Source organism: Patiria miniata, unplaced genomic scaffold (assembly GCF_015706575.1).
Source record: "Patiria miniata isolate m_02_andy unplaced genomic scaffold, ASM1570657v1 HiC_scaffold_10, whole genome shotgun sequence".
NCBI classification, from domain to species: domain Eukaryota; kingdom Metazoa; phylum Echinodermata; class Asteroidea; order Valvatida; family Asterinidae; genus Patiria; species Patiria miniata.
The window spans coordinates 8,632,899-8,648,302 of NW_024037048.1; the positions used below are offsets into that span (position 1 = coordinate 8,632,899).

The following is a 15,404-nucleotide window of genomic DNA, read 5'->3' on the forward strand; positions in this document are numbered from 1 at the left end:
TGTGGCCTGTACAGGGAAATACAACAATCCACAAATTGAAAGGAAGAGGGAATAGAACCTGGGACCTCCGGATTGCCGTTCCAGTGCTCTACCAACTGAGCTACCAAGCTCCATCGTGTTTAGTCTCCCACTTTGTCAATGTCTATGTTAAGAATAGGCATTGGTCAGAGTTGTAATGACTCGAGTCGACTTGAGTCACAATATTATGCAAAATTTATGTACACGTTACTTTGCGAATACAGTACGGTACAGCTGCCGCTTGTAGTGTACATGCAAACATACAACATGACACAGACGCCCGCCTTGTAGTTCTGGAACGCAGAAAATAACATTCCGGGGAAAGATTTCCATATAGTACTAACATCAACACCCTGTGTACAAACCCTGGATTGGACTGAAAAATTCTAAGTGTTTTCTATCAACATCTACGCGGGTACTCAGCAAAGTCCCCTTCTGGATGTTAAGGCTATTCGACAGCCAAACGGAAAACGAATAACGATTCCCATTTTCCAATTCGACAGTTAAACGTTCGGACAATTGACGGAAAACGAATAATCGATTCCCATGTAATGCTTGTATTTTCTCACTGCTCAAATTGACTTTGATGACATGAAATTGCTATCTGGGGGCTTGTTAGTCAATACAGAGGAAAATTAGTGAACTTATAATTATATGGAAATCTTTCCCATTCCGGAATCGGACTTTTAGTTTAAGCGCATTTTATGTTGTATACTTCCAGTCACTGCTCAGTTCATTGAATTTGAAAAATGATTGTAGGTGATCAGGGAAAATATGGTAATCCTTACTTTTAGGACACCTCTATTTTGTACGAGTTCTGTCATTGCACGTCTGTTCAAAACTGACTTTTGCAGATGACTGTCCAGTACCAAAGTTACTCCTAGAACTATGAGGCTCCGCGGAGCCTCATAGTTCTAGTTCTAGTATACCAAAGTGACTTTGGCAGGCAAAAGAAGTCTTCTTTCTTCAGACAAACTCATGTTAGTTATAATTTTGAAAGCACTTTCAATTCAAAGAAAATGTGACTTTCCTACCTTTTTTGCAGTTTGCCATCTCAATTGCTTTTTAAATTTATTTTCTGTTTGTCATCGTCGTCTTTAACCCCTCATAAATCAAAACCCTGCCCTCTTTCTACAAAATCAAACCTGCTGATATTCAAGAGGTGTCATTGCCAAATTGTCAAATGTGTCAATAAATATCAGAATGTCACTTTTGAGGTCACTTAGTCAGCTGTTTTGGTGAGTCTTGTAACCTTATATAGGAATGGGGTCCTAAAAAAAGTTAGCCCCATAAATGTGGCCTATTTACTGGACTGCCTCCGTAAACATAGGCCACACATCCACATGTACAAAAATCGTGTCGACGGAGCCAAATTTTGATTTTCACATTTAGGATTAGTTTGTACGTTTTTTTTTGCTTTAGAAGCATACTCACCCTCTTTATAGGCTAATCAGAAAGTGCTGCCTTTTTCAGATGTATATTTTTCGTGAAATTTCCAGATTCATTTTTACACGTTTGCGTATCAAAATTTCAACATGAAATTTCACAAAAATTAGACATCTGAAAAAGGCAGCACTTTCTGATTAGCCTATAAAGAGGGTGAGTATGCTTCTAAAGCAAAAAAACCCTACAAACTAAGCCAAAATGTGAAAATCAAAATTTGGCTCCGTCGACACGATTTTTGTACATGTGGATGTGTGGCCTATGTTTACGGAGGCAGTCCAGTAAATAGGCCACATTTATGGGGCTAAAAAAAAGTAAGTTTACCGAAAATATTTAGTTGGTGGGTTTTTTCCAATTTGGTACAACTATAGAATGTAATATTGGCTCTTATCTGCTTTTTTTTTAGCAAATGTAGGCCTACTCTTCAAATGCTCTGCCTATAATAAATTGACTAATTGAAGTGGCCGATTTAAAACCACTTTCAAGAACCATCTTATCTCCCAGTATATAGCATAGTTTGCTTTGTCTTTTTTTGGTTTTTCTACATTCATACCGTTCGCTTTAATTGTGCTTTCTTTTGCTTGCATCATCCATTTTATAAACTGTGTCGTTGTATCACTAGTATGTTTCGTATGTCCGTCGTAAAGTTTATTAAGTTTATGTCCACTCCGTTTGTTTGTCTGTGTCTGTTTCATTGTTTTGTTTTGTTGTGTTTTGTCTTTGGAATTTAGTCTTCCTTTTTCAGTATTGTTTATATATATATATTTTTTGTTGTGTTTAAGGCATTCCGTTTATAAGCTTCGGCTTCTTGTGTAATGCCTCCACTTAGTAGTTTTCATGTAACAATTGTTTTGTTTTCTAAAGTGCTTATTCATGTGGAAATAAATGTTTCTGAAAGTGTGAATAAAATGTCTAGACGTGATGACTTACATGTACGTTATCGATCGAGTTGTCTGCTACATCAGCCTACTGCATGCATGACTCGACTGCGGACAATAATGGGATATCATCAAACAAGAGGCGGCGCCCTTCACAATTAACGGTGTGAAAAGTGACAATCTCATAACCCGTAAATTCCCGGTCGCATTAATTCCTTCCTAACGAAACCATTTCCCAATTCCTAAGCAAACAGAAAAACCGATAACGAAACCCACTTCCCCAATTCCTAAGCAAAAAGAAAAACGGATAACGAAACCAATTCCCATTTCCTAAGCAAAAAGAAAAACGGATAACGGACTTCGAATCCAAAATCCATTCTCGACAGCAAAACGGATAATGAATAGTTCTGTTGAGGCCAGTCTTCTGCGCGCTTCTGGTTTGCGTACTGCGCGCACTTACGCGTTCTTAATCAGTTTCAAATGTTACGCGTGGCAACTACTTGTTTTCAGTTCGTTCGCCACGGCCAGCTAGACAACAATTTTCTTTTATTAAAATGTAGGGTTCAAATTCTATTTCCCCACATTTTGCCACAGGCCGCCAATTTCCAATAACGCGATCTCAATCGGACCTATAGTTTCTAGAATTATCGATGCTAGAAACCTGTCTATATGAGTAACAGTTGGTTTATTGTTCATACTGCAGGTGTCATTACATACCTCAGAACAGGCATCACAGATGTACATGTAGATTCAACTTAGAAAATGAACAACTCAATGAAAATGAGAGAGAACAATAGAGAACGGTAAAAGAATGTTGAGGCCAGTCTTCTGCGCGCTTCTGGTTTGCGTACTGCGCGCACTTACGCGTTCTTAATCAGTTTCAAATGTTACGCGTGGCAACTACTTGTTTTCAGTTCGTTCGCCACGGCCAGCTAGACAACAATTTTCTTTTACCGTTCTCTATTGTTCTCTCTCATTTTCATTGAGTTGTTCATTTTCTAAGTTGAATCTACATGTACATCTGTGATGCCTGTTCTGAGGTATGTAATGACACCTGCAGTATGAACAATAAACCAACTGTTACTCATATAGACAGGTTTCTAGCATCGATAATTCTAGAAACTATAGGTCCGATTGAGATCGCGTTATTGGAAATTGGCGGCCTGTGGCAAAATGTGGGGAAATAGAATTTGAACCCTACATTTTAGTAAAAGAAAATTGATTATGAACTGTAGATCTACTGAATGTGCTACCCAGTTTCTTCGTGAACATTTGTAGAGTGTAGCTAAAGAACTTTGAAGTAGAATTACTGCGGGTTCCCTGTATTTCTTCACCCGTACCGGACAATTTCGGGCATCGATAAATCGTCTTGCCTTGATGATGTCGCCATAGAGGGCGCTATATATTTACCTACCGGTTTTATGATGCCGTAAAATCATTTCTGTTATATTTCACGTCGGAGAACATCAAAGAATGATGGATGCCAAAGATAGTGTTTCTCAAATTTCACCCATGAGTAACCGAACATCAAGCTCAGTTCATGTGAAAGCAGCCGCAAAACGAGCTGAACTGTTATGTAGGCAACGTCTACTGACAAAGAAACAAGAATTAGAATCTAGACATCTTGCTGTGCAACAAGCTAGGCAACAGGAAGAATTTAGACTGCAGAGAGAAAGGGAAAACTTCGACCTGCAGGTAGAAATAGAAGTTTCTGAAGCCAGCATTAGTGCTATAGAGCAATATGAAGATGAGTTTGATCAGAAAATCAGATTCAAGTTGCCCGACGAAATTCCTCATCCGGCGGCATGTGCAAGTTCTGTGTTGGGTGATAGAATTGAAGCTGGAGCATCTGAAAAGGTCTCTTCAAATGAAGAGCCCAACAAGATTGAAAATCCTTGGTCGATACCGCAAGACTTTCAAGTTAAAGTAGATGAAGTCGAAAACCGGATGCCAGAATTGACTCCGCAGGTGAATATAGGCCAGCTACACAAAGATTGTGCTCAGCTGGATCACCATGTGCCTGAGCCAACTACAGCACAACGGTATCAACCACATCTGCAGCCCATTTCCGATATCGGTGAGCTGACGCAACTTTTGATCAAGCAACAAGTTAGAGCTGCGTTACCAGCACAACAGATAGAAACCTTCAATGGTGATACACTGAAGTACACAAGATTCGTCAAGTCCTTTGAGTTCGGTGTCGAAGACAAGACCACAGACGGTAGAGATAGACTGAATTATCTTTGCCAATATACCTCCGGAGAGCCCAACACTCTGGTAAGCAGTTGTTTACATTACCATGATGCTGAAGAGGGCTACAGCAAGGCTAAAGAGTTGCTAGCCAAAAGATACGGCAACAGTCACAAGATTGCTCAGGCGGTTTTAAACAAAGCCAATAATTGGCCTGACATCAGAGCAGAAGATGCTACCGGCCTGAATAAGTTTTCGATATTCTTATCGGAGTGCAAGAACATGACAAGTTCTGTCAGCGCTCTCAGTGAATTAAACCACACCCAGAGCATCCAGATGTTGGTCGAGAAACTTCCGTACAGACTGCGCAGCATGTGGAGAAACAAAGTGTATGAAGTGGAAGAAGAGAAAAAGAGATGCATTGTCCTTGACGATCTGGTGAGTTTCGTAGATCGACACTCTCAGATACTCTCCAACCCAACGTTTGGAAGGCTACGTGAGACTCCCCACCTAGGCAAGAATAACATTGGAGAGAAGAACAAAAGAGTTCAAGTCAAGAAAGAGGCATTTGGCACCGCTGTGAATAGCCATGCAGAGAAAGCAAGGCAGAAGAAGTCTTGTCAATTCTGTGGCGGTAACTCCCATCACGCTACATTAGAATGCATGAAATTCGCGCAGCTGAGTTGGAAGGACAAGTCGTCATTCTGTTTCAAACACGGATTGTGTTTTGGCTGCCTGGGGGTCGGTCATACGAAATCAAGCTGTAAACAGAGAGAGTTAAGTAAATGCAGCAAATGTCCAGGCAACCATCCAACAGTTCTGCATAATGATGAGAAAATCACTAAGACGTCCCACCCAGCGCAGAACTCTCAGACCCAAGTTACAACGGGGTGTGCAGGTGTACTAGGGGCTGGGGCGAATTTGCACGCATCTGGCAGTCCTCGAATGGCTATCGTACCCGTCTTAGTAAAGGCATCTTCGAGTCATGAATGCATTGCCACGTACGCATTTCTAGACAACGGATGTGGAGCAGTTTTCGCAGACAGCGAGATTTGCAGAGCACTGAAGGTGAGAACAAGGAAGAGAAGTATAATACTGAAAACCTTGAATTCAGAAGAAGTTGTCGACTCTGCTATCGTGATAGATAGACTCCAGTTGGGAGGGATGATAGAGGAGAACAGCTTCATCGACCTACCTGATGTGTATGTCAAGAATGACATTCCTGTGTCGCCAGAAGACATGGTAACGAAAGATGATCTGCAGGAATGGACCCACCTGTCACACATACAACTACCACAACTGTGCAGCCCAGCGATTCCAAGGGTAACCCTAATCATAGGTATGAACGTACCAGCTGCTACAACACCAATTGAGGTCATCAGAGGCGACTCGGGAGATCCTTATGGTGTTAAGACCCCTGTGGGATGGGTCATCTATGGAGTGCCCGGCAGACCCAAATCCCAACTTGATGCGAACTACATCAACGTACTAGATGGCTTGACCAACCTGGAAAATCAATACAAACACTACATGAACTTAGACTTCAATGAAAGGTTGGGCGAAAGCCAAGATGAAAGTGCACTGTCAAGGGAAGACATGCGCTTCTTAGACATTGTCAAAGAAACTACAGAGTTTCAAGGCGGTCACTATCAGATGGCACTACCACTACAGCGACCCACAGTAAGAATGCCTGACAACCGCTCGCTGGCAGAGAAGAGAGCTGTTCAACTGAAGCGGAAGTTCGATAAGAACCAAGAGTTCAAAGAGAAATATGTGCAAGCTATGGAAGATACCATAGGCAAGGGTTATGTTGAAAAGGTTCCCGACAGCCAGAAGTTCAGAAGTGATGGTAAAGTCTGGTTCATCCCACATCACGGTGTTTACCAAGTTCAGAAGCAGAAGATGAGAGTGGTGTACGACTGCGCCGCAGAGTATGGTGGTGTTTCCCTGAACCGACAGCTGTTACAAGGGCCAGACATGACCAATGGTCTCACAGGTGTGCTGATGAGATTCAGACAAGAACCAGTTGCCGTCAAAGCTGACATAGAGGCAATGTTCTACCAAGTGAGGGTGAGATCGGAAGATAGAGATCTCCTAAGATTCCTATGGTGGCCAGGTGGAGATCTGAGTCGTGAATTAGAAGAGTATAGAATGACAGTGCACGTCTTTGGTGCAGCATCGTCTCCCAGCTGTGCCAATTATGCACTACGTAGGACAGCTACAGACAACGAACAGCGCTATCGCTCGGAAGTTACGAATGCTGTCAGGAAGAATTTCTACGTCGATGACTTTTGCAAGTCAGTACCAGATAAAGAAGAGGCCAAGGTCATCTCGAGGGAAGTGACAGACCTGTTAGCTGAGGGTGGATTCAGACTCACCAAGTGGGTCAGCAATCAGCGAGAAGTCTTACGGTCGATTCCTAGGGAAGAATGGTCTAAGGAGGTAAAAGGCCTGCAGATTGATCAAGATGTTCTTCCACCAGAGAAAACTCTTGGAGTCTTGTGGTGTATGGAAAGCGACACCTTCGGCTTCGAGATCAATGTGAAAGTTCGTGAACCCACACGTCGTGGTATACTATCCATTGTGAGTTCAGTTTATGATCCGTTGGGAATGGTCAGTGCTGCCATTATGCCTGCCAAGTTGCTGCTTCAGGATCTATGCAGATTGAAGTTGAACTGGGATGAGAAGATTCCTCAAGAACACCTGCACAAATGGAACCTTTGGCTGATGGACCTACCCAAACTAGAATGCATCTCAGTAGATAGATGCTTCAAGCCTGAAGGCTTTCAGGATCCTGTTAGTGTGCAGATCCATCACTTTGCCGATGCCAGTGAGAAAGGGTATGGCGTCGTCAGCTACCTGAGACTACAGAACAGATATGGAGATGTTCATTGCTCCTTTGTTACATCCAAATCAAGAGTGACCCCGTTGAAGCAGCAATCCATACCCAGACTTGAACTTACAGCAGCTACTGTAGCAGTGAGAGTACACAACTCGATAGTTAGAGAGCTGGAGATCCCTGTTGACCAGACTTTCTTCTGGACAGACAGTATGACCGTCATCAAGTATATCTGCAATGAGACGACAAGGTTCAAGTCTTTCGTGGCTAATCGACTTACAGTGATAAGGGACAGTTCTCATCCATGTCAGTGGAAGTATGTGAGATCAGAACAGAATCCAGCAGACGACTGTTCAAGGGGACTTTCCATCGACAAGTTCATTGCCAATAGGAGATGGTTCCGAGGACCAGAGTTTCTCTGGCATGCAGAAGCAGATTGGCCTTCAACTTGCGTGACCGAGGAGCCAGAAGTAGATCGGGACCCAGAAGTAAAGCGTGTCATGGCGGCAGTTCCGATTGAAAATCTGCTGAGTCGGTCAAATGCAGTTAAGAAGCTGATAGAATACTACTCAGATTGGAATCGTCTGAGGAGAGCCGCAGCATGGTGGCTACGGTTAAAGAGAATCCTGAGAAAGAGAAGCAAAGAAGAATTCAAACATGACGCTGTGAACAACCTCACAGTGGAAGAAATAGAAGAAGCTGAAGTGAGTATCTTGAGATGGGTTCAACATGAGGCATTTCCTCACCAGATAAAGAGGCTTCAAGAAATGAATGATGGCCCTCAAGATCTCACAAGGGAATCTCCAAAACAGCAGAAAGTGGATAAGCTGTTAGACCAGTTAGACCCAGTGATGCACAAGAGCTTGATGAGGGTCGGCGGTAGGTTACAAGCCGCTCAACTCCCAGAGGAAGCCAAGCATCAGATAATCCTGCCACAAAGGTGCCACGTGACAGACCTGATTATGCAACATACACACCAAAAGATTCACCACCAAGGCAGAAATCATGTACTTGCAGAGCTGCGCCGGAGATATTGGATTTTGAAGGCAGGAGTGGTTTTGAAGAGTGTGTTGAAGAGGTGCGTGATTTGCAAGAAAGTCCAAGCTAAATTGGGTCAGCAGAAGATGGCAAACTTACCCGCTAACAGGCTGCTATCTGAGAAGCCAGCCTTCACTAGCACCGGAATAGATTACTTTGGCCCCTTCAATATCAAGCAGGGCCGCAACATAAAGAAGCGGTATGGAGTTGTATTTACCTGCTCGACCAGCCGAGCAGTTCACATTGAGATTGCAGAGAGCCTAGACACAAGCTCGTGCATAAATGCAGTGAGACGCTTCATTGCCAGAAGAGGAAATATAAAAGAGTTGATTTCCGACAATGGTACCAACCTCGTGGGTGCTCATGCAGAGTTGAAAAAGGCGATGAGCGAGTGGAATCATGAAACTCTCGAGAAATTCACAACTGATCGTGGTATCACCTGGAAGTTCAACCCGCCAGCAGCTTCACACTTTGGCGGCATCTGGGAACGCCAAATCCGTACCATTCGGAAGATACTACAAGCCATGTTGAATGAGCAGCATATGAGAGTGTGTAGAGATGAGGAACAGCTCAGGACCTTGATGTGTGAAGTTGAGTACACAATTAACAGTAGACCGTTAACCCATGCGTCTGATGATCCTAAGGATTTGAACGCCATCACTCCCAATGATTTGCTCTTGCTGAGACCGAGCAGTCTATACGTCGCACCACCTGGTGTTTTCTCAGAGAAAGATCAGTATGCGAAGAGGCGATGGCGCCAAATGCAGTATTTGGCAGATCTGTTCTGGAAGCGATGGTCTAGAGAATACCTGATGGATCTTCAACGGCGCCAAAAATGGTTGTACCCTCAGAGGAACCTACACCCTGGTGATGTGGTGTTAGTTGCCGACAATCAAGCACCGCGCAGTTCGTGGCCCCTTGGAATAGTGGAAAAAACCTATCCTGACAAGAATGGATTGATCAGGAGTGCTGAGGTAAAAACAAGAACGGCTCTTCTGGTGAGACCGGTCACGAAGCTTTGCCTTCTCCTTGAGCAAGAAACTTCAGTTCTGAAGGATCACAATGAGCCATTGTGTAATGCACAACAGTTATAGACACTTTGAAGAGACGAGTCCCCGGCGTCTAAACTGGGACACCTAACTGTAGGTTACCCTAGAGTTGGGATGGGTTGCTGGGAACCCAAGTCAGATTAAAAGCAAGACTGACTTTAAGGGTCCTTTCAAGCTGTTGCTTAAGGATACCAACCAGACAGTGGATCTTCACAAGGGAGACCTTCAATGTTCTACAGCCACCATTTCACCTGGAACACCTGTCAGTTCGATGCAGTGTGATTTAGTCATCGCGGATGGAGCTGCAGGTTCTGAAGCCAAATTCTACTTGGAATCATCGCAAGACGATTCCGGACATTCGACGAATTGTACTCATCCTAATGGAAGTCTCCGTGAATGTTATGTCTTTTAAAGTAATTTTAAGAATGTTCAGCATACGCTGTACAGTTATACTCTACTTGTTGAAAAGACATTGTTCTACTTAGTACAAGTGTTTGCCTTTTTCCAAGTTGTCAGATGTGTCCTTTTTGTTTTGATGAAAACTCACTTTCTTAAAGCTTTTTTTTTGTGAAGCATGCAAAGACTGTTGTTATGATAACTTATAAACTTGTTTGATGAGTCTTTATTCTTATTGCTACAGGGATGCATGAATAGACACCATTTGCTGGAGTTACACCTGTGTGCACTCTGTATTCAGTGCTTCGGTTGACAAGCATCTAGTATTCTACAGGTTTCTCTTTAAAGCAGAAACGATTGCTGCAACTAGTTCTATTTTTAAAAGTGCGTTTAAATTAGTGCCTGAGTCTTTTATAGTTTTCATGATTTGAGGTAATTGTATGTTCGTTACATAACAATTAAGGGGCTGGAATGTTGAGGCCAGTCTTCTGCGCGCTTCTGGTTTGCGTACTGCGCGCACTTACGCGTTCTTAATCAGTTTCAAATGTTACGCGTGGCAACTACTTGTTTTCAGTTCGTTCGCCACGGCCAGCTAGACAACAATTTTCTTTTACCGTTCTCTATTGTTCTCTCTCATTTTCATTGAGTTGTTCATTTTCTAAGTTGAATCTACATGTACATCTGTGATGCCTGTTCTGAGGTATGTAATGACACCTGCAGTATGAACAATAAACCAACTGTTACTCATATAGACAGGTTTCTAGCATCGATAATTCTAGAAACTATAGGTCCGATTGAGATCGCGTTATTGGAAATTGGCGGCCTGTGGCAAAATGTGGGGAAATAGAATTTGAACCCTACAATAACGATTCCCACTTTCCAATTCGACAGTTAAACGGAAAACGAATAACGATTCCCGCTTTCCAATTCGACAGTTCAACGGAAAACGAATAACGATTCCCACTTTCCAATTCGACAGTTAAACGGAAAACGAATAACGATTCCAAAATTTCAAATCCTATTGAGAAAGGAATTGGGATTTCTCAATGCATGATGGGAAAATTCGGACTTTGAAACTTTTTCGCAACTTCGTCCCCAGGGATAACTTTATTTTGTAACTTTCTTTCCTGTATTAAGTACCTGTCAGTGCGTACCGCTCAACACTACGTAAACGAGATTGTATATGACACCTTTAATTCTGAAGAGCGCCACCTGTTGTTTGGTTATCCGATATCAACATTATGGATAATGTAGCGGTAGGCTAGGCCTGTTCATCAGGTAAGTCTGGATTATTTACTTGTCAAAATTCAGCTTCCTTTCGGCGTACTGGAAAGATTCCCATATCTGGACATTACTCAATTTTCCCTTCAGTGATTTATGCCACCATTCCTGTTTAAAACGTCCAAAAATATTGGATTTAGCAGGGAAATTTGTTACCAAAAAACTATAGTCGGAGTCCCTTTACTTTAGTTACCATCGCGGTAATCCTTACTTTTTAGGACCCCGTTCCTATATAGGAAGGGAAAGACTCACCAAAACAGTTGACTAAATGACACTCAAAATTGACATTCTGATATTTCTTGGCACATCTGAACAATTGACAATGACACCTTCTTGAATATCAGCAGGTTTAATTTTGTGGAAAGAGGGCAGGGCTTTGATTTATGAGGGAAATTCAGGGGTAAAAGACGACGATGACAACCAGAAAACAGACTCAAAAACCAAGATGGCAAACGTGAAAGCTCGCTGCGATGAAAGCTCGATGCTGATTGGCTGATAAAAAAATAAACATCTTAGGCCCTATTTATTTTTAGTCTGGTTCCCAAAAGATTCAGGGGTACAACTATAGAATGTAGGGCCACTTTACTCTACATCCGCGCCTCCGTACGGCTGCGTGGAGGCGTGGAGCCGCAGTCGACCTACCTCCGAAAATCGATCGTGGAGTCGTGGGATCAAAATAAGGACAGCGCATAAAAAAATAAAACAGCACACCGTGTAAACTCAATGGCGCCCCCAATCACCAATCAGTAGACTTGTCACAGTAATTTTCTTCTCCTTTCGGGGAAGGGCAGGGTTTTAAGAAATCATCCTGCAGGGATATAGTCTTTCAAAGTTTAATCAACTTGAACGTTACAGGGAAAATATCAGACTTTATTCAGGGGATGTTTTGGTAAAACATTAACTATGAAAAAAAAAGTTGAGATTAGCCTATATATTATAAAAACCACAATTCCCACATACCGCGATAAATGGGAGTCCACCTCCATTCGCACATTCCGAGCATGTCTATTTTCACAGGCATTTGAAAAGGAAGAGTTATACAACCTAAGAGACAGGACAATTCGGGAAGGTTTGTGACGTGAGCAATCTCCATTCCAAACAAGAAACGTAAGTATCGCGATAATACGGCGTTCCATCCTACATGCTTACTGGCACTGCCAGCATCCTACTGTCTGAAGAAACACCACGGAGACATATATAAATGTCCAGAACTCCAGGTATGGAATCTTTCCGGATTTTTTAACCCTAACCACCTCACTCCTCCAAAATCCTCCTGGCGGTTTTGGAGGATTCTAGAGGATTGAGGATGAATGGTGATTGAATCAAATGAGGATTCTGGAGGATTGAGGATGAATGGTGATTGAAGCTCATGAGGATTCTAGAAGATTGAGGATGAATGGTGATTGAATCAAATGAGGATTCTAGAGGATTGAGGATGAATGGTTATTGAAGCACATGAGGATTCTGGAGGATTGAGGATGAATGGTGATTGAATCAAATGAGGATTCTAGAGGATTGAGGATGAATGGTGATTGAAGCACATGAGGATTTTGGAGGATTGAGGATGAATGGTGATTGAAGCACATGAGTATTCTAGAGGATTGAGGATGAATGGTGATTGAATCAAATGAGGATTCTGGAGGATTGAGGGTGAATGGTGATTGAATTAAATGAGGATTCTAGAGGATTGAGGATGAATGGTGATTGAATCAAATGAGGATTTTGGAGGATTGAGGATGAATGGTGATTGAATCAAATGAGGATTCTAGAGGATTGAGGATGAATGGTGATTGAATCAAATGAGGATTCTGGAGGATTGAGGATGAATGGTTATTGAATTAAATGAGGATTCTAGAGGATTGAGGATGAATGGTGATTGAATCAAATGAGGATTCTGGAGGATTGAGGATGAATGATGTGGAATCAAATGAGGATTCTAGAGGATTGAGGATGAATGGTGATTGAATCAAATGAGGATTCTGGAGGATTGAGGATGAATGGTGATTGAATCAAATGAGGATTCTAGAGGATTGAGGATGAATGGTGATTGAATCAAATGAGGATTCTGGAGGATTGAGGATGAATGGTGATTGAATCAAGTGAGGATTCTAGAGGATTGAGGATGAATGGTGATTGAAGCAAAGAAGGATTCTAGAGGACTGAGGATGAATGGTGATTGAATCACAAGAGGATTTTGGAGGATTGAGGATGAATGCATTTTGTGGCAGGACTGTCTGATGATTTTGAAGGATTTGGCGTTGGTTATCCTTCATTTAAACACGAGTGCAAAATTTTGGGATGAGGTGGATTTTGGAGCATTGACGATGAATGCATTTTGAGGCAGGACTGTCTGACAATTTTGAAATATTTAGGCGAAGTTGCAAAATTTTGGAGGATTGAGGATGGTTCCAAGCAAAAAGGGCCCAGGGGGTTATTAATGCTTTAATTGCATACATTGTGAGACTTTCTTTTTATAGCTCCATGATTGTATAGTCATTCTTCCAGAACTGTAAGTGTAAGGGTTTTAAACTAAGTTCAGGAAGTATGCTCAGGCCCTACAGGCCCCATTTTTATCTTTTGTAAATTTGTCAGTTTTTTGGGAAATTGTTCTCAAATTTCACAGTAATTATTGTCAACCAAATTCTTCAAACAATGCCCTTTCCAAAAATAGCAGATGAAAACAATATTTGAACTAAACCTTATGAATTAGAAGGTAAAGATGTTAAAATAACTTGTTTTGCTTTGTTTCTTGAAGTTGACAGAGTTTGAAGGTTCTACCAAGGATGTCAAGTGTGGAGCACATACAGGATGCAGAGCACAGTGATGACGTATCACCATGGCAACACGTATCGCTCAAGATCACTTGAATGAGATTGTACCTGACACCGTTAATTGTAAAGAGCGCCACCTGTTGTTTGGTTATCGATCAACATTATGCAGCAGATAATGCAGCGGTAGGCTATATAGGCCTGTACGTCAGGTAAGTCTGGACTATTTATTTCTCAAAATTCAACTTCTTTTCGGCGTACTGGAAAGATTCCCATATATCTGGACATCACTAATTTTTCCCTACAGTGACCTATATCACCATTAAAAGGGATAATATGTCAAAAAATGTCAGATTTATAGCAGGGAAAAGTTGCTACCATGGCATGCCTACTGAGAAAACATGTCAAAGGACATTTCCTAGTCTTTGTTGGTCAGTGACGTCTGAGGTATGGGTGTCTCTCCGCAGTATTTTGGAATGCTTTGCATACATTGTTGGGTAAGACCTCTTTTTATAGCTCCATGATTGTATAGTCATATAGTCAGCAGGGCCAGGGCCTATTGTTTTTAGTTGACCGCACCTACCCCAATTAAGAACCCAGTATCAATGCACACATATAGTGGTGTTCCCTAACGTGGCGCACTGCGACGTTTCTCCTGACTTTCCTCATGCACGGTTGCCAAACTTCTTTGTTGATAAACTTCAAATTCATTCAGTTATTACTGGTACTTTTTCAGTAGTGTTTGCCATTTTAACTTCTGTAAACAATTTCACTGTCATACAATTCTGAACAAAACTTAAAAACGGTGGCGTCCGGAAATCAAAAATCAGCTGAGTGTTCCCTAACGCAGCGGCACTTGCATAAATCCAGGTCAACACTAAAAAAGTTATTTAAAGTTAGCAAATTTTTAATTAATAAATAAATATATCTCTACTTTACCCAACTAGAAGTATGTCAGAAAATTATTTTCTTATTTTGGGCTGAGTATATCAGTGGTGAGTTGAAGGTAGATTGTTTCTTGATTATAATTTGAGTTAGAAATGTGATTCGGGTTTGTAACTTCAGGGGTTGCCCTTCAGGAAAATCAAGTTTGGATTGATTTGGGGGTCAAAAGGTCAAAGGTCAACGTCATTGGTCAAGGTCTAGGTCATTCATTGACCAGTATTAACTATTCTACTACATGTACTTGTAATTTTGCACCATATATCAACAAACTCAGGCCGAGGGGTTTCAACAGCACCGCTATATTTTTTTAGGAAAGTTACAGTAATGTTTATTGATTCATTTTATTTCATTAACAGCTTTGAAAATGGAGTTGAGGCCAGACAGACAGGGGGCATAGGACTGCATATTTGCTCTCAGGTCATTTTATCTAATGCATTTAATGTTAGACACTATTCGTTTTTGAACTTTTCTCCAAAAACCTGACAATATTTATTGCCAATCGCCCTCTAATATTTAGGACCATTTTTTTTTGAATTATTCTTGACCATTCTCTTTATTT

General features: G+C 41.7%; 1 protein-coding gene across 1 annotated transcript; it reads left to right on the forward strand.

Moving 5' to 3' along the window:
* Nucleotides 1-3,851: 3,851 nt before the first annotated feature.
* LOC119740577 lies at nucleotides 3,852-10,109 on the forward strand. Its single transcript, XM_038215927.1, has 3 exons — nucleotides 3,852-9,380; nucleotides 9,631-9,763; nucleotides 10,096-10,109. The coding sequence occupies exons 1-3, from the start codon at nucleotides 3,852-3,854 to the stop codon at nucleotides 10,107-10,109; spliced, it is 5,676 nt and encodes a 1,891-aa protein (XP_038071855.1).
* Nucleotides 10,110-15,404: the final 5,295 nt, after the last annotated feature.

What these genes read in the sequence shown, in the direction of transcription:
- LOC119740577 (XM_038215927.1), top strand. Translation starts at nt 3,852, where the DNA reads ATGAGTAACCGAACATCAAGCTCAGTTCATGTGAAAGCAGCCGCAAAA. An exon ending in GATTGATCAGGAGTGCTGAG is followed by an intron (nt 9,381 to 9,630) that starts GTAAAAACAAGA and finishes GGTCCTTTCAAG; the next exon opens with CTGTTGCTTAAGGATACCAA.